Genomic DNA, 23,415 nt, shown 5'->3' with positions numbered 1-23,415 from the left:
TACGTTGCTTCATAAAACAGCAAAGCACTGCTCTGTGCAGTCAGAAAGTTCCAGCATCAAAGGGAACCACTTACAAACATTTCTTTTTTGCTTCTTATATGCTACAAACAACCCCCCCCTTTTTTTCCTCTCCAGATTGCTGCAGTCACTAAATGAATCTTCTTTTCACCATAAGAGCAACTGCACGACAAACAGGAAAAAAAATTAGCATTTATTCATCAAAACCAACTACTTGATTTTAAAAATAACATGAACACTGTGTGGCGATGAGGTACTAGACAGAAAGTGTTGGAAGTTTTGGAAATATTAGGCCCCAGATGTTTTAAAACTTTTCAGATCAAGTTCCGTTATTTAATGTTTGTATTTTATTCTGTTCTGATATCACTCAGGGCTCGATTTTCAGAAGTTCCAAGCACTCACAGTCCATGTTGACTTCTGCAGAAAGTGTTCAACACTTGGGGAAGTCAAATCCTGCACTTTCCAATAGGAAGAGCAGCACAGCAGCCACATTACGCACCCTTAAAAAAGTCCTGAGGGGAAAAAAAAAGAACTGGATTATTTCAGTGCTGGTTAAGGAATGCTAACTCACAGTCTCAGAGACCAGCAGCCCTATGAAACGGAGCTCAACAGGCAGCACCTACAGATGGCATTTCCTTTCTTGTCCTGACAGGGCACATCATTTCTACCCTGAAACTGTCACCTCTGGAATGAGCCAAGTAGGCTCGCGTTTTCTTTCCTTTGAGATTCCTCGTTCTGAAAGGGTTTGTGTGTATGTTTGCTTGTCCCAGCAGGAGCTGGAGCAAAATCAAAAAGGCTTCAGAAAGACCAGTCAGCAACAGTCACCTTGTATCACTGGAGTTTTAGGCTGTGGTTAGATATTTATGATTTATACCCTTCTACATCTGCTTGGGGGAGAGAAAGAGTTTTCCCTGTTTGATTTATGAGTCACCATAAATTTGCCTAGTTATCCTAACATCCCAATCCTTCAGAGCTGTATGAGGAAAAATACCCATGAAGACTTGGAGAAGCAACAAATACGAACTCATAGACAAAAAAAAGCTTCATGAATTGCTCCTGGTGATTAAAGAATATTGCTAATTTCACAGTTCAAAGAAAGTAGATGTTTCTCATGTTTTAAAGGTGTAATACACTACTTGCTTACATAAGTTCCTTCTGACCCCTTTATAGCCTGGCAGCCCCCTTGCCCACACCACCCATACAATTATAACCACCAGACTCCTCATTTAGCCCCTGTGATAGACTTAAATTGACAGTTAGTGGGGAAGGTCCCAGCTTCCTGCCTAAGCACATTAAGACATGAACATTTTTACCACAGAGAGAATCTCATGCGGACTTGAAACCTCATCTCAAAATTGCTGTTTATTTGGGGGCACGCCACGTAGAAGTGCCTTTCCTGTCTTGCTCTGTTGCCGATGGAAGTCAATCTCCATATACTTTTGAAAAGTTTTCCATAACTTGGCCATTATTGAAAGAAGCACTGGTGACTTCTTTGACCCCAAGACCGTAGGAACAATTCATTAATTTGAAAAGTTTTGGGGCAGGCACATCTCGCTGGCACGTGCCTGGAGTGGGGACACAAACACTCCACAAAGGCAGATTAATGGAAAATAACCACATGAACACCACTTTCCTTCTGTCAATTGCCATCCTGTCTCCTGACAGGAGAGCAACCAGAAAAACTGAGAAAAAAAACATATACATATGTGTGTGTATATATTCTGCTTTACTCTGGCTGTAGGGTAGCCTTCCCTGAGCTCTGCAGACTGCCACTTCGGCTCCCAAGGGAACTGTATGGCCAAGGACCTCCTAACCCAGAAAACGCCTACTTGAGTGCTTCTGTGTTTAGATATCACATGAGCGAGCACAGCACAAGGGCTGCATTATCCAGCGTACTTTTTGCAAGCCATTAACAGCAATAACACAAGTTTGCTTTAGTTATCAAATGATACACTCGAGAAGTCAAAATAAAAGCAGGCTGATAAGTCTCTGACTTATCGGCTCGCCACTAGGATTCATCTTCATTCCCAGCCTGTATCAAAGTGTCAGGTATTTGAACACACACACAAGCTGCTTGCTGCACCTTAGTATTAAGCAGCTTTTACAGCTTTTGATACATTTGTTGAGCTCTGAAAAGGCAGTGACTGAAGACCACGTTCTTTTCAGAACGATGCATTTCAGACGTGGCAGTAAATTAAAGCCTGTTACTAAAAGGTCAGACCACGTCTGAACACTGCTTACTATTTCTAACTGGTAGCACAATCACAGGGTGGTCAAGCAGAAGCAAAATACTTTAAATCAGAAGTCTGTCCTGAACGTAAGCTGCTGCGGGTGGTGTGCTCTGACAGCTACTCTCCCTGAGATACCAGGATGGGGCTTTGATACATTTGGCTCTTCTCCGTATGCAGGATAAAAGGAAGAAATGCCAATATTCAAGCTTTCAGCACAGCTAGTGTTGGTTTTTTTTTTTTTTTTTTTTTGTTTTGTTTTTTTCCCCCCCTCAGATCTTACACTCCAGCTTGCCAGGAGCTTTTTCTGGAAGTATGCAAAGAAAAGCATCTTCCTGAAATGTCAGCCAATTTAAGCCACTGAAATCAGAAAACAGGGAAGGAACAACAATCTGACATATCCCCCAGAAACGCCTGCCATAGCTTTCCATTGGTGGAGAAGGAAATTAAGAATGCTTGTTTCAAATTTAAAAGATTGTGGGGATTTTGCTGCAGAACACCAAGATCAAAGAAGTCAGCTAAGTACGAAAAACAAAAACAAAACAAAAAATTGAGATTATTTTTGCTTCCAAAATTAAGCTTTACATCTTTTAAAGATGCTCCAACAGTTACTTAAAAGCATTTTACAAGTCCATGCTCATTCATATGTTCCTTACCCCAGTCCTTTTAGTTGGTGCCATGTTATATGAAAATTAAAAATACAATTATGATGAAAATTCAAGAACTTAAAATACAATCTTTCTGCCTTTGTTTTTGAAGGCAAATTAAGTTATCCATACGGTCTGCAATGTGGAAAGAATTTGTTTTAATCCACTGTATTTCAATATAAACATCAGCTGGAGTTTAGAGTTCAAAGGTACTGCCTCTCCTGGGACAAAACACAGTTTTCTGGGGTCTTGTTGCATCAAAGTAAGATTTCCTGCCTTTCTCCATCCACATCAACAGAATTAAAGAATTAACATGGCTTACAAACATGTCAGTTTTTCTATAACTGATGTATGCAGTTCTTTACATCAAATCCCCCTCTGGAGGCCAAGGGCTGATGGCTGAGCTCTAGCAGACCTTCCTGCAGCTGTTTAAGCTTTACCACCTGTAGCCACCCAGCTCCTGTCAGTCCCAGGGACTGCAGTGGTTGCGGTGGCAGAAGAAAGGTGGCCTGTGAGTTAGGAACCCCCCTTCACAATACAGAACATAAGCCTCAAACTCATCTTCATTGATAGTCTGCACTGAATGGGAGCAGCTGAGACAGAAGCACGCATTGTACTCCGCTGTCCCAGTTACGCAGCCAGCCAGCTCCAGCAGGAAAACAGGGAAATCTGCTGGGGGCAGAAACATCTTACACTGCTGCAGCAGATCCTCTACAACTTGCACACCGGAGCTGTACCTAGCCCCCATCGGTCCCTGTGTTCTCAGATACCTGGACAGGCATCAATAACTCATACACAAGACACTGCTTTGAAAGCAGCTTACACTGGAACGTGCATTTTAGAAGATAACAGGAGAAAATAGGCCTAGCGCTGGGTATAGTATAACTCACACATACCTTCATGATTTATTTACATTTCAGAGCAGAATCACCTCTGCATACTAGCAAGTAGTGGATGCAGGAGTTAACATTGGATTCAGAATAATTCTTTTTGCAAGTATTTGCAAAGACTCTGCAGTGTAAAGACAATACTATGCACACTCACACGCAGTTATTGTACCATTTATTCCCAGCTGACCCGGAATCTGCCTGCTGTCAAAAGACATCTAAGCATATTTACATACCCAAACCTACACTAAGGGGAGTAACACCTCAAAACATATTACCAAAACTCCAATTTGTAAGGATTTCTGGAGCAGTAACTCTTCTCAGTGCAAAAGTAAACAACCCTGTTGTTCAATGAGTAGAAAGCAACAGCTCTACCAAGACTTACCCTTTCTCAGCAAAAATACCTCAAAAAATATCTCAAAGATATTTGCCAACAGGCATAAATATATCAGACGCTTCTTAAGCCACGGAGTTTGGACTCTGAACAGCTTTCCTCACAAGAAGATTTTAAAAGCAGCATTATAGGAACCACCACGCCTAAATAATGTCCCAGGCAGGGTTTACTGTCTAATTGAAGATCTCACGGCAGCAATTATTTTGGCATCTATATGCTTGCAAGTGAAGTCTATAGACAAGATAAAATGGATTTGTTTTCCGGTTGGCTTGTTATTTGTTTTGGCACCAAGCTTCAGCAATTCAACACGCCCTCAATAAACTTGTATGGCTTTTTAGTTTGCAAGAGATAAGTAGATCTTCCTTTCCTGGAAGCACAGATAGACTACTAAACTTCTTACCACGACTTTTTGTTAAAGAGCATTAGACATTTTAAAATAACAAATGAAAAAAATAATGTTCAAGTTAATGCTCCTTTAAATGGTTATAAGCAGTTCAGCCACCTTCTTTTAGCATCTGGGAGAGCCAAGTCTAAGGCTAACTACCACATCTCTAATCATCTTTAACTGCGCCTGCTAATTGCGAAAGAATGACTAAGGGATACAGAAGCAAAGGCAAGCTGTCTTACTCCATATGGTATCCTCAAATCAGATGCCTCTAACGTGCACCCCTTTCTCTTCAAATCAGCTCTTGGTAATTAAGCAGACATCAGGCAGCACGCTGCGAAGTGAGCAGTCAGTGGCACCAGGGCAGATGTTCACAACTCACCTTTCTGGAGGAATTGTCGAAGTGCACCCCACACGCTTTACAGCTCTCCTCAGAAGCAGTGGGAGAGGGGTAGGAGCTGTACCCAGGGTTGGAGTAGGCCTGGGCTCTGGCTCCCTGCTCTGGCTGCGACTGCATCTCTTCAGCTGAGCCATCCAGGCAAAACCAGTTACAACAGCCTGCCCACATAGTAACTGGAAAGGGAAAAAAATATACATTAGACATGGCACAAGGAGCAACCTGTCAGGTAAAGCAAGGACAAATCATACAACGCACATTTAAATTTCCCACCATCAATTCACTTTCTGGCAGCGTTTGTAAGCTTTGAGCTCTCCTTTAAATTAAATGTGCACACACAAAAACCATGCATCCAGTCGTATGTGTTTGATGAGAAAGGCCAAAGTTCGGGACTGCTGTTAGTGGAATTTCTTAAGTGTCAAGAGATCCCAGTGATAAGATAAAATTTATGTTCCAGTTGGCTGAAACTCTATGATTAGTTTGCTGTAACAGTCTGTCTCTACTCCATGTAAGCATAACACACTTTCTTTCTTTGTGTATCAGGAAAAGATAACAAGCTTGCTTTTTATTTAAGTAATACATAAAAGACGTAATTAACACCTAGATTGCAGACGAATATTCTTCAACTGCATTCTTAAACCCTCCACAAATTTACAGGTACAAACCTAAGAGGACAAGGAGAGAGGAGCCACTGATCTCACATTGCCAGTTCTCAATCAAATCTGCAGCATTTAAACACTAAATCATCACGCAGCAAGTAATGTTAGTCATTCAAGAGAATTCAGATACTAGCTCCCACTAAGTAACTTGGGAAAACAATTGCATATGAGACACATAATCGCTTGTTTATTTTCTTGTGAGCCAAACAGTGACGTATACACACGTAACCTAAAATCCCAGCAGCCCAGCACAAAATGCAGTCTTGTATTCTAAGACCACCCATGCAGAAGTATTCCAGAAACACACTGCTATAAACTGGCTTTGGGGAGTTTACAAAGAAACCTGAATTCATCTGGGCATTCAGTTTCTAGAGCACACACCACGTGTCATCACTTAATGGTAAACAGAATACAAATTGCCTCCTCTGCATTTCTGCATTCACGCTGTAGCTCCTGGACTGTGTTTCTTTTATGTCTTAACAATCAGGTCCATCACTGGCAGCGTTCGGCAACTGCTCAGTTTTATAATCTGGAAAAAAAAACATCTCCCAGCTATGCAGCCAATTCATTTATTTCACCACAGTAATTTTTGCCACTGTAAAAACCCAGATTCCCACAGGAAGGGGACTGGTATGAGCCTTAAGGGTTATTTGGTACAACAAACTGGGGGTTGGTTTGTTCTGAAGCTGTGTTGTGTCTTTGGGGCTGATGTACTTGAATCGGAAAGCTTCTGCAGTTTGGTGCAGCTCCAGTATCTGTAGTTTTAGTGGTATCTTCACTCCTTTTGAAGTCTGAACGTGGCTTGTCAAAGTGGCCGCTGTCACCGCAGTGGACGCGCGCCTTTCAGGATTCACAATGGTGAGCTTACCGACGGGTTTACCCTGGCAGCTCAGCAGATTGCAGTGTTTGTGTGAAGAGCTGCGGATTCGTGACTGACAAACAATTTGTGGAGTAACCGATGTTCACAGTGCTGAGATCTCTGCTAGCAGGATAGTAACAGAAAGGAGCACCAGGCGGCTGATAGAAGGACAGGGTGACCAAGAGCATGGCACAGACACAGGGCACGGGACTATTATTACAGATATTTGGGATATTAAAATTTTTAAAAGCTGATGCTACTGAACCCCGAAAATCACACAGTGTGATCCTATCAGTGTGTGTTGACAGAAAGTGTTGTAGGTGCCTGGACCACCCTCCTCCCACGTCACTTGGAGCCACCCTCAGACACAACAAGCAGGCTACTGTGCTTGCCCAGCGGCTCCAGAGAGCAAAGCACCTCGGCAGGAGCACGCACGTCCCGCACAGAAAGCACACGGGATGGTCACAGCAAAACAGTGAGGGCCTTCAGGCCCCCGGCTACTTGGATTCGTGTTGCATCTCTGTGTACAAAACTCGGTGTCAGAAGATGAGCTTGAATGCAGCTGGTATTTAGAACCATAAACAAGAACCGAGGGAAAAGCAGAGCGAGTTCTCACCGACACACAGGGAGCTGAGGTCTGCACATGGCAGCGGTACAGCTCCAGTGTCTCAGCCTAACATTTGGTTTCACATGCCAGGGTTGTCATCCTGTGTAAGCAAAGGTAATTATCCCTTGATAAATACACAGGGAGATGTTCCACGAACAGAAATAACACATCATCCACTTGCATTAGCGCTGCACTGCAATCAAAACACATACTTCACATATCATACAGGAAAAAACAGTTACTCTTTCTTTCTGCACACTCATTTTCAAGCAGTCAGTCCTTCTCACACATTAACAGATCCTATATATTTAGGAAACACTGAGTTTGTATTTTAAACTATGCTGTTTGGAGGTTTCTTCCTAGGAATTGCAAATCTAAACAACACGAGAGACTTCTGCACAGTGAAACTTGTATTCACAGGCTCTGCAGCAGGGGAAAACTGCGTCCATCGTAAGCTCTCTTCTCTTCCTGCTCCAAAGACCCCTGCAAATCAAAGGCCACCCACGACAGTGGAATATACAAATGCTACTGTCTGCCCTCAAAAACTTTGTTCTCCTAAAGAGCCAGTCCAGTAATTCACTCCGGAACACTGTAACACATCAAACTTCGTGAAGAAAAACACAAGGGAGTGCACAAACAGGGATAAAATAAGACAGAACTCCACATTCAGCCGAAATTGTAGATTTGTGCTATCGCTAGGAAATGAAAAGACTGACAAAAGGCTCAGATGTTGTTTCAGAAGAACCTTAATCCTGCTCATCTGTGCGAGTATGAAGGCAAACATCCACAAGCAGCCAGCTACAGCCAGGCCTGCCCTCTGGTCTGCACAGCTTTTCCCAAATGCACCTCCTGTCTTTAAGAGGAAGGAGCACACAGAGGTACAACAGCCACATTACCACAGCCTGTAATAGCGTATGTCAGGTTTTAATTATTTCAGAACCTTGGTGTGTAAGTTTAGGCTTGTCAGCAAGCAGGATTTACATTGACAGAGGTGCCTCACTGAAACTTCATGCTGCCATTTGCTAGGTGCACGGAAACGAACAGCTTGGAGTTTTTGGGAGGCTGGAGAGTTCCTCTTGAACACACACTTGCCCTGTGAGCAGGCACCCCACACCACTGTGCTGCCACCAGCCCTTGGACAAGGCTTCTGCAGGCACACGGTGCCATACCAGCCAGCCAGCAGCCTGCCCTCCTGCCCCAGCCAGCCCGACAGCTCCACAGGCAAGAGAAGGAGCTCACAAACCTCCGCCCGTGCAGCTGCCTTCATGCTCTGCATCTCAGGAGTCCACACCAGCCCACTTCATTTCCTAGATACTTGCTACTAGTTTCACATTCCCACGGGCCCACGGTAGCTGAAAAGCAATAATTAAGCTGCTAATGGCTGGAAAGGCAGCAGCTGCTCCATGGGAACTTCAAACTGCCACCAGTTGGGTGAAGCTTTGCTAACCAGTGGCTGCACTGCCAAGCAGACTGGACTGAGATTGAAGGTACTACAATATCTTCCTTCAGCTGTAGGCAGACACAGAAGACAGAAAGCAGAGGTAAGGCTCAGCACCTGCTTCAAAAAGGGGTTTTCCTTTGCTCTGCACAGCACCACTTGCAGACCTGAGGAGGAGGACCGGGAACAGCAGCTGTACTTCAGGGTGAGATTTCAAGCTAGCAATTTCTTAGATTGCTCTACAATGTTTTCTATAACCTAATTACTCCCTTATCTATCTCATTACCCATTCCAAGGCACATGGTCAGCACCACCCAGAAGCTGATGATTTCTGTAAGCAGTGCTTTGGAAGGACAGGTTTGTGGTGCAGCTGTGGCAGTTCGAGTACTGTACCTAGCAAGCACTGCTCCACGTAAAGCCCCTCAAACCTCTGCAGACAAGCGGCTGTTTTCCATGCAGGGAGCACCCCAGCTGCAACAAACAACTGCCCTGCCACATTTACCAGCAAAAAACGCTGCTGCTTTGTTGTGCTTGGCACACCCCTCCAGTAACCTGACCAATATTAGCACATCCATGTGGCAATGCCTACAACACCGCAGTCTTCTGGAGTTCTCAAGCAATTTCTTGAATAGAAGAGGTCGACTTGCTGGCGTGAGTAACACCACAGGCATTACTGATAGCAGCAGGCATCGTTATTCTTGGACATCCTGCTCACACTGACTGACGGGAGAAAATAAATGTTTTAGCTACACAGCTGCAGGATGAGAGCAGATCACGCTTTAGGGAAACTGAAGCTGTGTTGCAGGCAATCACTGGAGAACTCCTGGTGGCCACGCAGACCTGCCCTGCACCCTAAGCGCGTGTTGCGCTCGGGGCGCCTGCAATAGCAGGGGCTGGAGGTGCAAGATCAAAGACAGCCTAACCTGGCCATGCAAACACATCCACCCACCTGCAATTATCACTCTGGGCGTGTTCCTGGCAGGGTGGGGGTGCTCTTCTACCTTCTTTCTTGAGTTCCTTTAATGAAAAGCCAGAAGGCATCCAGTAAATCGCGGATGAGGCAGGGAGTTGCTTGCCACACTACCACGCTCCGATGGATTGCTTGGATTGCTTTTTTTTCCCCCCCCCTCAAATATGAAGTTGTGAATGCTGAGACTCTTTTCACTGATTTTAAACAGCAGGCTGAAATTCATTTCACCAGCAGTTCATTAACATCTTCTGTGCATCTCCATGGGTTTCGTATAAATCTGAGAGCGTTATTCCATTCCAGAGGCAGCATCACTGATGTCAGAAGCTTTCCTCACATCCCCTGTTGGAGATAGCATTCATAATGCATTCCTGGGATTTTATGCTTTCCATATTCATTAAAAAAAAAAAAAAAAAAAAAAAAGCAAGCATTTGAACTCAGACTCTCACGATACCTCTTACTGCAGAGGCAATATTAATGCCATAACCCTTCTGGCTGGAATATCAGAGACTACTGTCTACACACAGCATTTATTACACATGCTTTGTGGATTTCTATCAAAGGGTAGGCTTTGTCTGTATAGGAGACCTTAGGTTGATGTTTGAACAGGAACATAAAGGGAATTTTTATAAGAGTGCAAACAGTAAGAGACCAGAGCAAGCAAAACCAACATTTCTCAGTATCTTTGAGCTTTTGGCTCAACAGAATAAAGTTGTCCATGAGTGTGCTTGGCTGCTCAGGAATTTGGGAGCTGAAATACAATAGCACAAACAAGACACTTGAGTTAAGAGATCAAAAGGAACTGCGCTCCCACGAGCAGCAGATTTTGCTCCCACATGAGCAGAGGCCGCAGCACCAAGTCCTCCTCCTCCTCCTCCCCGGAGTCCTTCAGCCGCTGGAGCACCAAGGCCAACGACCCTTGAGGCTACTGCAGATACAGAAGGATGCCAAAAAGGGAGGGAGATGCACAATAAAACAGCAGCCTTGCCAGGTCATGCTTTCCAACAATCACACTTGCTCGTTAGCTCCATCAGCTGCCCTCACACCTCCTGCTTTAGTGGCTCAGCTCGGCACACCGAGCTTCTCTTCTATCAGCTCCAAGCTCCCCGGTCCATCTCGTGCATCACTCAGAGGCCACCCTCCTTGACTTTCTTACTCCCTGCCAGCAGCGCCCCGTGCTCCTGAACTGCCTTCTCCCACCTCTCAGAGGTTTCCATGAGATCACCGCAGGGTCTCAGCCTCCTTTTTCCCCCTTCCCCTCACTCTTTGCCACGTAGCAGCCAACTGCCGAGCCGCACAATCCACTGAGGTCTGTGCTTCAAGTACAGGCACTGGACAAAAACACACATCTGACCTGCTCTCCACTGCGCAGCATCCACAGCAACGCCACACTCACTGGTAAGGCATCGCTTCCAGTGGGACAGAAGACAACTGGGATTAATTTTATTCAAAAAACAAACAAACAAACAAAAAAAACACTACTACCCACTATTTCCAGGGCCTTAAAGATCACTGAAGACTGCTCAGGAAGCCAGAACAAAGCAGTGTGACTTCAAAATACTCATGTCCTGCCACAGCACTTTTAGAATTTTTATTTTTATGTTACTATTCCATGCAGTAATCCCTGCAAAATTCACCAGATGCCACTTTCATGAATGCTGTTTTGCAATGACTTAAGTGTTTAATGAATTAACCATATTTTTTTGCCCAATTAATAGCACTGTATGGTTGTTCATTGCTGTAATTCCTCATTTTTTAATAAAAGTAAACCTCCACTGATAAGGAATGCCTTGCTAAAATTAGTTCCACTAATAACCTGCCACTTAAAAGCTGAAATCACTGCTTCCCTCATCACAAATTAGTGTTTACTTGATAACAAGGCTATAATCTGCTCAAATGACATTTATTCATTAAGTTTTATTTTAATCAGTCTGTGTCACAGGCACACAGACCTGAATTATGGTAAATGGAAGAAGCCACGTGTTGGGGCTGGGGGAAAACTCAGCAAACAGGATATTTGCAAGAGGCACAAGGCAAGGAGGCAGGCTGTCAGTACATTTGCAGAGCTGGTGTCTTAACTAGCACGAAGAAGAAATTGAAGATTGGGCACCAGCTAGCAGGAAGCAAGGAAATCCAGTTCATTGTATGTAACAACTGGTTTAAGCACCTTAGGTTTTTACCTAGGGAAAGGAAAAATGCATTTAGGAGCAAAGATAGGAGTCCACATCGGGTCCAGGATGACAACACGCACATCTTGCAGAAATACACGAGCACACATCAGAGCTGTACCACAGCTAGAAACGGGAGGGTTTGAGGGCAGAGAGACTGAAATGTTCTGGAGGGACTAGGTGTCATCTCTAGGCACTTAAGCATGCAACACCGACAATCTTTATGAAGACAAATACACGACAGCTCACCAGTCTGAGTGGCGACTTTGATGTCCGTCTCAGAAACTGTCCAGCTACACGGAGGATGAGGCATTCGGCTCAATCCGTGATGAGCTTAGTCAGAACCAAGCATCCCAGTTATTTTCTGTGGTGTCTCAGCGAGGCGTTGGAGCACCGGGGAGCGCAGCACGCCTGCCGTGAGGGCCAGCAGCTGCCCCTGAGCAGCCCTGGCACACTCGCATGCCCTGGCCACCACCGGCTGATAGAGCTGCCTAGACCTTCCCCATCAGGTGCATTACCACAGGGCTGGAAGCTCAGCTTGTAGACTCCAGTAAACCATCTTCAGGCCCTCCTTAACGCAGCCACGATGCCTTCCAAAGCCTCCAGGTAGGCAGCAGAGGCACGGAGCATCCCAACGTGCCCAGCCAGGTGACGGAGAGCAGCACACAGCCGCGTCCGACAGCGCGTTTGTGAGGTGCACTGCTTCCCCGAGCCCAAAGGACGGGAATTTGGCCACACACCAGCATTTTAATCAAGGAAGTGACATCCGTTTACCACAGAGCAGAAAGTAAACAGCGCAGCCCGTTGGGGCAGGGCGCAGAGCAGCACAGGAAAAAGCTGGAGCTGCACAGACACAACCCCACACAGCTCTGCTGAAACGCTATCGCCTTAAATCATTGCAGATTCCACAAGAAGTGAAAATACCAAAGCAATTTCCTAGTTATATTGTACAAAGGAAACCATCACGCAGACAAAGATCCCTTTATACTGCTATAACCTGTTTTACAGTGGAGTTAAGTCCTCTGCAACGTAAGCCTTTGGAAAACGTGCTTAAAGAGAGGAAGATTAAGAATCAGAGACCTCAAATACATTAAAAAACACAGCGGGTAATCCAAGAACATTTTACAGCTCTCTCAGTGTTTATCAGCATTCAGTGTTACTTTGCAAGCATACTGTGTGCCAAGCTTGCTGATGCTGTGTGTGTATCAGCGCACACACCTATGGCCATCAGCAAATCCCCCCGTGCTGTTATGAGCGCACAGGATCTGCGCTTCAACAGCTCTTTGAAACCAGAGACCCGTCATTTTCATTTGGAAACTGAAAAAATGCTTTTAGAAAGCTGTGCTATTTATACAGCATTGCAGAATAAGCCAATACCAAAGTCACAAAAAGGAAACCATCACTTGACTCCCAGGCTCTGCACCTGAATTGCAAACAGCACTCACCCGTTTTCTTCCTTCTCAGAAGCATAAATGATGTCAAATGGTTTTTCCCAGCAAGAGAACCTTGGAAATCCTGTTTTCTTTTAAAGGGAACTGGGTACCTGGGGGGTGTATTATTGCAATGTAAACTGTTTATTTTGACCTAAAGTTGCACTGCATATTTTGAAAAAATATTTAGATTAAAAGTTCTTCTTGCTATTACACATAATTAGGTTTCAAGACATCTGCCAAAATGGAAATTCAGCAACAGCTTGCTTTTTCCCTTGCAAAAAGTCGGTGACGTTCTTTCAGCAAGCTAACAAACAAAACAACAAAAAACCCTAGCGATTAATGAAATCACATTACTGACTAGTTTTGGACAAGTATTTGTCTTACCCAGTTTACCTTAATTACTTAGTCCCATACCTCTTCCCCAGTAATTTTTTGTAACCTCAGATCGACCATCTCCCTTCCACTACCTTGCTATCCTGAAAAACAGCAACAAGAAATCTGGTGCATACTTTCACCCTAGCAGGACACACTCATCACCAAACCAGAATTCAGTCAGCTGTACTAAATAAAGTCAGAAAAATAAGAAAAAACTCTGGAGAAGTTCAATTCTGAAGCACTGCATTTTGTTACCACACCTGCCTAGCATCCTGCATGTGTGAACCTCTCTCTCCATCACACATAAAAGTGACTGCAAAAACAGAAGCTCTCTGTCAAAAGCTCTGCAATCACAACAGCCCAGGAATCCGAGATCGTTGTGTACCACTTCAATCTGTACTTTTCATTATGGGAAAAAGATTGATCCTGGCTCGTATTCTGAAGTTTTTTCTCTTTTCATTCACATCATCACAAGTCTTTTCCTGGATTTAGTTTCAGCCAGCTATCTTTTTTTCAAGCAGTTGAGTAGCTGCTAAAATAATTGCAATATATAGCAATGAATTGCTAGATGAAAACCTGATGACTTAAATAACTGCACGGCTTCCCTAGCCAGCTGTATTCAAGGGAAGTTGTTCCATCCCCAAACCCACCTGGACTACCTCTGTGGCAGTCGTGTGGCAATAGTTGGGGCAGGCTAGCTGGGTGTGTGCCCACCTGAAAGCCAGAAATGGTCCCCAGAGACACAATGTAATCAATTCAGGGAATCCTCCTGCTGCTACCACCACAAACCCCTTACCTCCTTTGAAAATTCTACAGTTCCTGTAATAAAAATCACTCAAACTGCGTTTCTGCTGCAGAACACTGCTGTGAGCTGAGTGACTCCAACATTCAGATATTACAAACAACCAACAGCAGCTCCCCGATTTAAGCCAGTACTGCAGAGGAACAGTTTCAAGTCACCTCTGCTTTCAAGAAGGAAAAAGCTAATCTGTGCTGAAGGGCTTTAAGGATGCTCGTCTGAGCAGGGGGATCACAGGGAGCTGGATGAAAATGGGAAGCTCTCTCTCCAGCTCAATAAGTTACGTGTTCATCAACAGCTAATTGCTGGAACTAAGCACATCTGTACAGTGGCAGCTGAGCAGAGAAGGAGGCATTATCCAGCCACTGCTCCTCCGGCTCCTAGAAGCAGGATAGGAGCACAGACCATAAGATGCATCTCGCCACAAATTGCAGTGATGTGTACACAAACTCCCTGTCCCACCTCGTGTATCAGGCCTAAGGTTTTGGAGAGATGGAGTACTCTGGAGCGGCTGTTCCCAAAACAGAAGTCGTTACAAGTGCAATCTCAAGCCTTGCAGTGCTATTCATGCAACAGCTGAGCTTGTGTTGGAGGTGGTGCTGTCTCAGCACTCAGAATTGCATCAAAAGTGTCTGAAATTGGGATTGCAATTGGCACTAATGCTCTGTAGGCTCTGTGCTGTCACTGTTTCAGACACCAAGGGTCAAGAGCGTTTAATGATGAGCTAGAGTGCCAGTTGGAAAGCCCCTAAATTACTTTTCATGGCAAGCTTGAGATTTATTATTTAAATAGCACACTTCTAAGTCTTTTTTTAGAATCAGAAGATAGCCTCAAAACTCCTCGCACACAAAGCCTTCTCTCCCACTGCCTCTTTTTCACAAACTGGTAGTAGAAAATGAACATAAAACCCAAGGAATTCATACATGTGGGGGAAAACACATTCAGGTGGATGATTCTGCAGTAAAATAGCTTGCAACAAAGATCTGTGCAGACTGGTAGGCAACCTCTAACCCGTTTAACTGTAGCCAGAAAAAAAAGACCACTTACTTGGCGAGGCCGAAGAAGATCTGAATGCATGTAATTTAGGCACATCATAACAAGTACCAACACTGCAAACTCATTTCTTAGCTATGCTTATTCCAAATTAACCTGAATTCAAATCCAGGCTAGGTGCTGAAATCGAGAAAAAAAATGCAACTGCAAATTATGTCCTGCAATAGACGAGGACAAAGACCAGCAGGCACATCACAGCTGATATAGCATGAAAGCTCAGTTCTCCTCGAGCACTGGAGTACCTCTGGGTTTGTCAGCAGTTAAAGAAAGGCGGGTCCAGGATACTGAGCCCTGCGAACCTGAGTACCAGTATTGTTATTCAGACAACAAAGGATATTGGAACCCAGAAGTCAGTTCATTTACAGCTTAGTCACCACATCTGTAGGCAACAGAAAATACCCACCCTCACTTGTGGTAAGCTAGTACAGGTGAAAGTTTGAGAGAGGCTTTGAAGCTGCACTCCTGAAGTATTTTCATAAATACTAACGATTGCTTTGTGCCAAAAAATCTCCAATTAGCACTGAAGCATTTGAAATTCAAATTTGCTTACGTGCGGGTCTGTATAAGAGCTTAAAAACTGAAGGAAAGAGCAAGCCTTACCATCCAGTGTCTGCCAGTAGAGCAACAGGAACTACTTGCAATATTCGTGGGACAGATGTTGTGAAAAAAAGACCATTTCCAACCGCCTACGGTATCTAGTGCTGAAAGATTCTAAGTCAGTTACTTTACCACTGCTCTTGTTTGACTGCCGTGCCTGTCTTCCTTCATGTTGTCTTCCTTCAGCCTCAATTTCTGCAGAACGCTAAGGATTAGTAACCCCAAAACATTACAGACTGAGAACTGTGCTTTACTCAAACTGAAACATTAAAAAAAAAAAAGCAACCATATTGTCCAGGATTTTTGGATAGTGCGGTGAAGGGTAACATCCCAAGGAGATGCTGCAAGAGCTCACAGAGGAGCTTACCTACACTGTCAGTACAGCTTATTTCCATACAAGTAAACACTTCTCTCTTGCAACTAAAGCCATGACAAAGCAGAAAGCCACCCACCTGCCGTTACTGTCACGTCTCTACGCACACATTCCAGTAGAACAGTAAAACTGTGTGCCAAGCACTGTAAGCACCCCTGCAAACTGCCAACAGAAGCAGGAGAACACACCATCCTAAGGCACAGCTCACCTCAACGTGCTGGCATTTATGTTTATCCAAGCAGGAACTCAGGATTGCTGAACATGAAACCAATGCTGGATCGTACCTGCAGAAAATATTTTCAAAAGACTTCAAAGATGCTAGGTAATGAAAGCTCCAAGCAGCCTTTAAGGACCTGCATCCTCTGGACTCCGCACCTTCGTCACAAAGAGGAAATTTCCCATATATGGCCCAGGCAGCCTGGGTTCACATTTCAGTGCACAGCTTTTGGCAAGCCCAAGACATTCAGACACTATGAGTCAGTGCTCCAGAAACCGTTGGGCTTTATAAACCAATAAATCTGATTTTTGTTTGTTTGGTTTTTTAATTTGCTGCCTTTTTTTTTCCCAACCTTTGCAGTACACAGGCACGGTCCCATTTTCATTTTGCTTCTCAGTTACTGGGAGGAGTGCCTTTTTCCATTCTGGATTTGTTTGCTTTGTAAAACAACAGACCAGACTTTTGTAATAGACTAAATACTGATGGTGGGGCATTAAGAAAAAACATACTGGCTATCACGGAAGCTGGGAACAGATATATGCCTCTTGTACTTTCACACAGCTTTTTAACAACAAGGAACTCTTTTTTCTAAAAGAAAAAAAAATAACACCTCCAAACATCTCCACTGCTGTTCTCAGATCCCAACAACTTACCCCATGTTCCAGCTCAAGCAGGACTCCTGCAGCGAGGAAGCTCCCCACAACCCAGCCTTTTCCACCAGCTGCCTTGCAACACCACCGTGAACTTCCTTGCATTTTGAGTTCTTCTTTTCTCAGTTCAGCAGGCCAGCAGAGATTGCCCCATTTTTGATTACATACACAAAAATCACACATCACTTACTCCTATTTTTAAAAGAGACCTAAAGTTCAACAAATGCCATTGGGAAATTACTTCCAGATTCGTAATGGGGTAAATAATAAGGCACAACTGTGGATGAGGATTTTTGGTTTCAGTTTCTAGCTCTGCCCTGGACAACCTGTGCATCTGATCAGATCAATTCTCCATGCCTCAGTTTCCCCTACATAATACACAAATGATACCCCCTTAGGGAACAGAACCAAGTTAATATCTTGCTCCTCCAAGGCAGTGCTATATTCATAATGGAGGTAAACACTTTCAGAGAGCTGTCACAGCTCAGCGAGGCGCTTCTGGGAAGAAATGCTTAGAGCGAAAATGTATTTATGACTGTCTTGCACTTTTACAGAGCATCCTAACGATGTAACGTCATACCAAAACACAGCAGAAGAAAAAGCAGACAACAGGAGGTTATTTTAAGGCTGACTTTGTTTCAGGCAAGTGCCAAAGACAACACAAGTCCAATTAGTTTTCTGGTCTTTTTAGTTGAGGCTTAACTCCATACCATTTCACAGCCAAAATTACGGTAATGTGCAGAACAAAATATTGTTCAAAAAGTTTGGTTTTGCTTAGTGGAGCGTTTTTACTTTAAAAAGAGCTTCACTAACATATTTGGCTATGCCAAAAAATGACATGATTGGTACTTAAAGAGAAGTGTCAGGAGGCAGTACACTATTCAATTGCTGTTTAGAAAAACATCTCGGATTTTAGACTTCAAACATTTTGTGGATGTTGTAAAAATCCCCTTTTATTTATAAGTTCAGAAGGTTTGCTAAATGCTTGTAGGCTATTTCCTTCATATTTAGGGATTACAGCAGATCAGTCAAAGTATGCAGTAGACAGGAAGAGTTTAGATCCTTTCCTTCACCTTTGCTTTTAACAGGAGAATTTTTAGGAACTATTACCACACACTCCAGACTTAATTTCAAGTTTGCATCTCTTAATCCTTGAAGAGCAATAAAAGCATTAGCTTGCATTATTATGAGTCATATCCAGAAGTAAAAAGTAAGTTGAGGCTTCCATAACAGTACCTTACCAAGCTACTTAGGTTTTCACCAGATCACCACTTGTAAAACACTGTTGAGGAGGCAGGACTCATTTTAAGTATGATTGTAGAATGGTTACTTAATAACATTTAATTAAATAATGTATTAAATGTAATTTAGTATCTGTAAGAATATACTCAGTCTGAAAATCCTTAAATAGGTTTTCACCGATGAAAGGGTTCAGAGATGGTATCAGCACCACTCAGGACTATCAGATAAGCCCATGTGCAGATTTCAGATGTCTCTCAAGGCAGACGTTGGCAGATAAAAGCAACTGCGAGTACTTTGTTTTTAAATGCATTGCTTTGCTCTGCACAAGTAGTCATTTACTGGCGCTTTGAATTCCAACTGCATTCCCTATGCACATTTCGTAGGCACTGCAATTTGCTTCTGAGACTCCAGCAGCAAGCTAAACAACATTTTAATTCTTTTCAGGAATTTCTTACTTCCCTCGGAACGACATTCTTGCTTCAGCTATTTCCATTGCAGAAATCAGCCTGCGATCTCCCCTCGACTCAGAGAAGCAAGCAGAAGAAACGACGACAGGAAAAGAGAGAACAAGAAGGCTGAGGTTTCTGAGTTTATTTTCATCAGATGCCTGCATCAACTCCTCCTCGCTCCTTTTCTGAAGAAGAGAGGATCTTACTCATCTTACCTGGGAGCCCCGCGCACAGGCAGACGCACGACGAGCTGCTAGATTTGACTAACCCCACATGGAAAGGCATGATTGCATGCGACCACTGATAAGATTTTCAAGCTGAGAGACAGAAGGCATGAATTACGCACGTACCAGCCTCTGCTGGGAAGAAACCTGCACTCGGAGCTCCCAGAGCATAAATCAGCCTCTGTAAACACCGGCTTCAATTTCAACTTTTTTTGATTATACACTCAAAAGGGACTTAGAGATCTACACTTGATTTGGAATCTGAAAAATAAACTGTTTCCAAACTATTTTGTAATGCTTGTGCAATGGCCTCAAGACAGCCAGTAATTTAGACAGCTGTGTGACCAGCCACAGAAGCTGCATTTTAGAAATAGCCCTTCCTGGGAACAATTGAAACTTTCTCCGGGACGAAGTCCACACACAGAGAGCAGTGTTTCCCTGCAACCATATAACAGTTTCATTATTGTTTAACCACCAAAAAACAGCTCCAACCATCTATCAAGCCTGACATCTCATCCGTCTCTGCTGCTAGCTCAGAGCACTAGGCATATGTAGGAAGAAGTTCGAGGATTCAAAAGGAAAAATTATTTTTTCTAAACAGAGGAACCATTTCTCTTTTTTTAATGGTTAGTTCGCCATCTTAAAAACCTGTTCTGGATACTAAAGGCTTGCATGTCCACTGAGTGGTCATATACAAGGACCTAGAAAGAAAACTACTCCATCAGATGAATAAAAGCCCCAATTTAAGAGAAGTATAGCACAAACTGTAAGGCAATCCTATAGAGAAGGGATTCACCACGACACAGCAGCACTGCCCAGCGTGGCTCCATCCCCACCGTGGTTATTGCATTGAGCACCAGCCCGCCCATCCTAACAGCACTGCTGCTCAGCACGTCCGTGTCACCGCAGCAGTCCTCAGCAGCCTCAACACAGTCCTGGAACAAAACCATCAATGCCTGCCGCAACCCCACACATCCTCCTGCACAAATTTCCAGAAGTTGCTCGTCTGAGGGGCTCTGCCAGCTCCCCAGAGCAGCAGGGTGAGCGAAATGTGCAAGTCACCAGTGACTGCCTTCTGAGCAAGGTGCTCTGACATCAGCGGGCAGTGGTGACACACCAGTTTTAGGCCGGACTTCCCCAGGATGCAAATTACGGTTTGTGAGTCATCTGGGGACCAAGCCAAACCAATATAAACTCATGGACACAGTAAGTGGCATTGATTCAGCAACGACCTTTGTGACACTGCAATCTCAAATTATCCAGGGGTATATATAGAATATATAACGCCCAAGGAAGCTGGCTTCTGCAGTAGAGGTTACTGCACAAGCCACTCCCCAAGGAGAGCATTTTAAATTCACCTGTTTAAAAATCTCACTTAACATCAGTCTAGAGGCTAAAGATTCAAAACAAAGTGCTTACAAACATTCTTTTAAGCATATCCCACAACCCTCTGAATATAAAAGAAGGTGTCAAGAAAAAAATGCCAATATTAATATTTCTTTCTACATGGAAATACAACGTGAGATTTCGTATTCTGGCATTATTTGGCAGAGCAGCCAGAGGGCAGGTCTGTTAGAGAAAGAAGCCTAACTAAAATTTTAGACAGAAGTGAAAACCTCCAGGGCAATTAAAGTGAAAACCCCATAGATTTTACAGATCCTGAGAAGAATAAACAGTGTCTCTGAAAGGAACAATTCTTTTTAAAGAAAGCACCTCACGGGAACATAAATTAAAGAATCCAAGAAGGGTTTTCAGAAGCGAGAATAAGCTCTCAGCTCTGAGGAAACTGGCTGAGAAAGAGGGGAAAAGCTAATAAAAAAAATATGAATTACTGATCTGAAAGTCATACTCCATTTCTTAAAGAAAAATGTAATTTTTCAACCTTGCAATGTTCTCTGAAGACTGAATAACCGACTTCAGAGGCATGTACCATCTGGTTAGAAAACCTGGCGTGCAGACAAGTTCTGCTTCTGACATCGACTCGGTGGTGCTGCGATTCTCCCACTCTGGCTCTCCCCACCTGTGAAACGGAGACTTCATTTATTCATCCTGCAGCGTTCTGTGCTCCCTGAACGCCAGCTGGTGCAGGTTCAAAGTACTCATTTCTGGCTTCTTGCAATGACCGTCCCCGGGAAGCGAAGGAAAACAAGCACGATACCGGAGATACTGATAGGCGCTATCAAGGCTAATGACTGGAAGGAATATCGGGGAGCAGGGGATGGGCTGGGGTTTTGCAATGGAAACAGGTGATCAGAGGAGGGGTAAAACATTTGCTGGATAAACATTTGCACCAGACAAACACGGCAAAGCGGAGAGCATGATATGCAAGGAGGCGAGCATCAAAGTCATCCCACAGCACAGACCTTACTGCAGCATCAGCTGTAACGCTTCCCTGTGGTGTTAGATCAAGCAAACAGTCCCCACCAGGCTGCTAGCAATATGCAGAAATTTAAAGTCAGGCTGTGCTTGTAGCCAGAGCTCTGACCACAGAGAAGTGCCAAGTTCCCTCATGCTCACTACCACCCACCAGCACAGATCCTCTGCCCCGGGTCAGGAGCAGTTCATACCAGCTGCACCCAAACAAGGGTGGCACACACACAGCTATTTGCATCTCACAAGCCTTCTTCCAGCAAACTATTTTATTCGTCCCTCCCTTCCCTTTCACTCCTAAGCACTAAGCAGCTGGTTCAAAGGCACAGGTCTTCCTAACTTCTCATCTTTGGATCAGGCTCTGTATTCCTCAGGACTGGTCAAAGGCTTTGGAAAACAGGCACTGAGATACTCTATATGCATTTGAAAATGAGCTCTAAGAGACTGAAAGCTAACCTAAACTGGTCTAAACATATTTTTTTCCTCCACATGTTACAGGGAAGCCAACACGCGCTGGACGAGGGCAGCATTTTACCCGGCTGGAGGCGAGGACATGAAGCTGGGTGCTGGATCAGACGGACAGGCTGCCCGCAGCACAGCTCCAGGTGAGCCAGCGGGCGGCAAGCAGGCACAACAAGACGCAGCAGACAACTGTGTGAAAATCTGCTTATGCCCTTCCACCACGCAAAAGCTGGTTCAAAGTCTAAAGCGCAAGTTTTAATAACCCTTCTATATATAGCACTGTAGATTCAACACGAATCACACTCCAGCCTGACTGAAGAGTTTACAGTCTCTGTAATTTCTTATAAACAGACCGTGGCACGAACATGCACAAGTGAGAACTACACATTTATATACCATTTAAAAAAAAAAAAAAAAAGTCATACTGAAATCAACCACAATAAATCCAAAAATGAAGGCCTGGAGAAACGAAGACAGATTCTGGTTATAAGTACAAATTCAGCTAGTGACCACCAACCTCAAAAAAAACAGTTTATCTATTTCATTGCTTTGTATGCTGACTGCAGAATATTGCATTCTCTCTTATTTTAAATCCTAAAAGCCCAGTTCCATGTACCTCCCAATGAGAAAGCCTAAACCTCACAGCCTATTTTTACTACCCTGCGCTTAAATACAGTATTTAAATTATGACTTTAAAGCTATTCCAAGTCAACTGAAAACTTGAGCAATTAAGCAGTTATCCATGAACACCAATGTCATGGCAATCAGCTTTTAATTAAAGTCCAATTGCTACCAGCTGAGGGGACAAGGAAACCACAGAGCACTACAGCTGGGTAACTCTCTGCAACAGGATTCACACAAGCAAAGAGAATTACCCATAATAGAAAACACAACAATAGCCGAAGTCAATCGTTTTGTTTCATTAGACCCAATTGTTCTTCTGACAGTAATTATGTTTACAGAAGCAAAGGTTCCTAAGATTGAGTACAAGTTATTCCTCCCCACCACTATGAATACAGAAAACATTAAAGAGACAACAGTATTTGATGGAGCAGTGGTAGGTAAACGCGAAGATCTAGAAATCACAAAAAAAAGTATATTTTAAGCTAACAGCTTGGCATTCTTCCTCTCAGGTCTGGATAAACAAGGTAGCAGTGGAAATGATGACAAGGTGTAAATACTGAATTTGGTTTTGTTCCATGCCACCGCATATATGCCTTAATCATTACTTATCTTGAAATATAACCTTCAATTTTTTTAAAAATACCGCCTGCTATGTTATTAAGAATGCCAACTTGCACTGCACCTGTCATTTCCCATCCAATTGAAACAGAGAACTAAAAAAGCATTTTGCAAATCCAGCAAGCTCTCCACCGGTACCACCGTGGGGTCAGCAAGCAGAGAAACCTGCCCTCGGTCCCTCCTCTGCTCCCAGACAGCTCCCCAGAAGCAGGGTCCGAGGCCTCCCACGGAAGATGCGTTGTGTCAGAGAGGAGAAGGCGACATAAAGAGCTCAA

General features: G+C 43.9%; 1 protein-coding gene across 21 annotated transcripts in view; it reads right to left on the bottom strand.

Moving 5' to 3' along the window:
- The window catches only part of RFFL (ring finger and FYVE like domain containing E3 ubiquitin protein ligase), a 32,754-nt gene that overhangs the window by 7,807 nt on the left and 1,532 nt on the right, over positions 1-23,415 (bottom strand). For 7 of the 21 annotated variants that reach the window (XM_084493066.1, XM_084493073.1, XM_084493083.1 and 4 more), the window contains exon 2: positions 4,942-5,132. In XM_084493066.1, the coding sequence (XP_084349192.1) occupies positions 4,942-5,132 (191 nt within the window). Of the gene's footprint in view, positions 1-420; positions 531-4,941; positions 5,133-5,229; positions 5,330-9,468; positions 9,829-11,903; positions 13,009-20,948; positions 21,082-21,971; positions 22,092-23,204; positions 23,414-23,415 lie in introns of those variants that run through there. The other 14 variants (XM_084493076.1, XM_084493085.1, XM_084493069.1 and 11 more) reach the window with 13 other exon arrangements.

Source organism: Aythya ferina (assembly GCF_964211825.1).
Source record: "Aythya ferina genome assembly, chromosome: 19".
In the NCBI taxonomy this organism is placed as follows: Eukaryota; Metazoa; Chordata; class Aves; order Anseriformes; family Anatidae; genus Aythya; species Aythya ferina.
The sequence above is the reverse complement of the archived record's forward strand: the minus strand, read 5'-3'. Positions and strand labels throughout refer to the sequence as shown.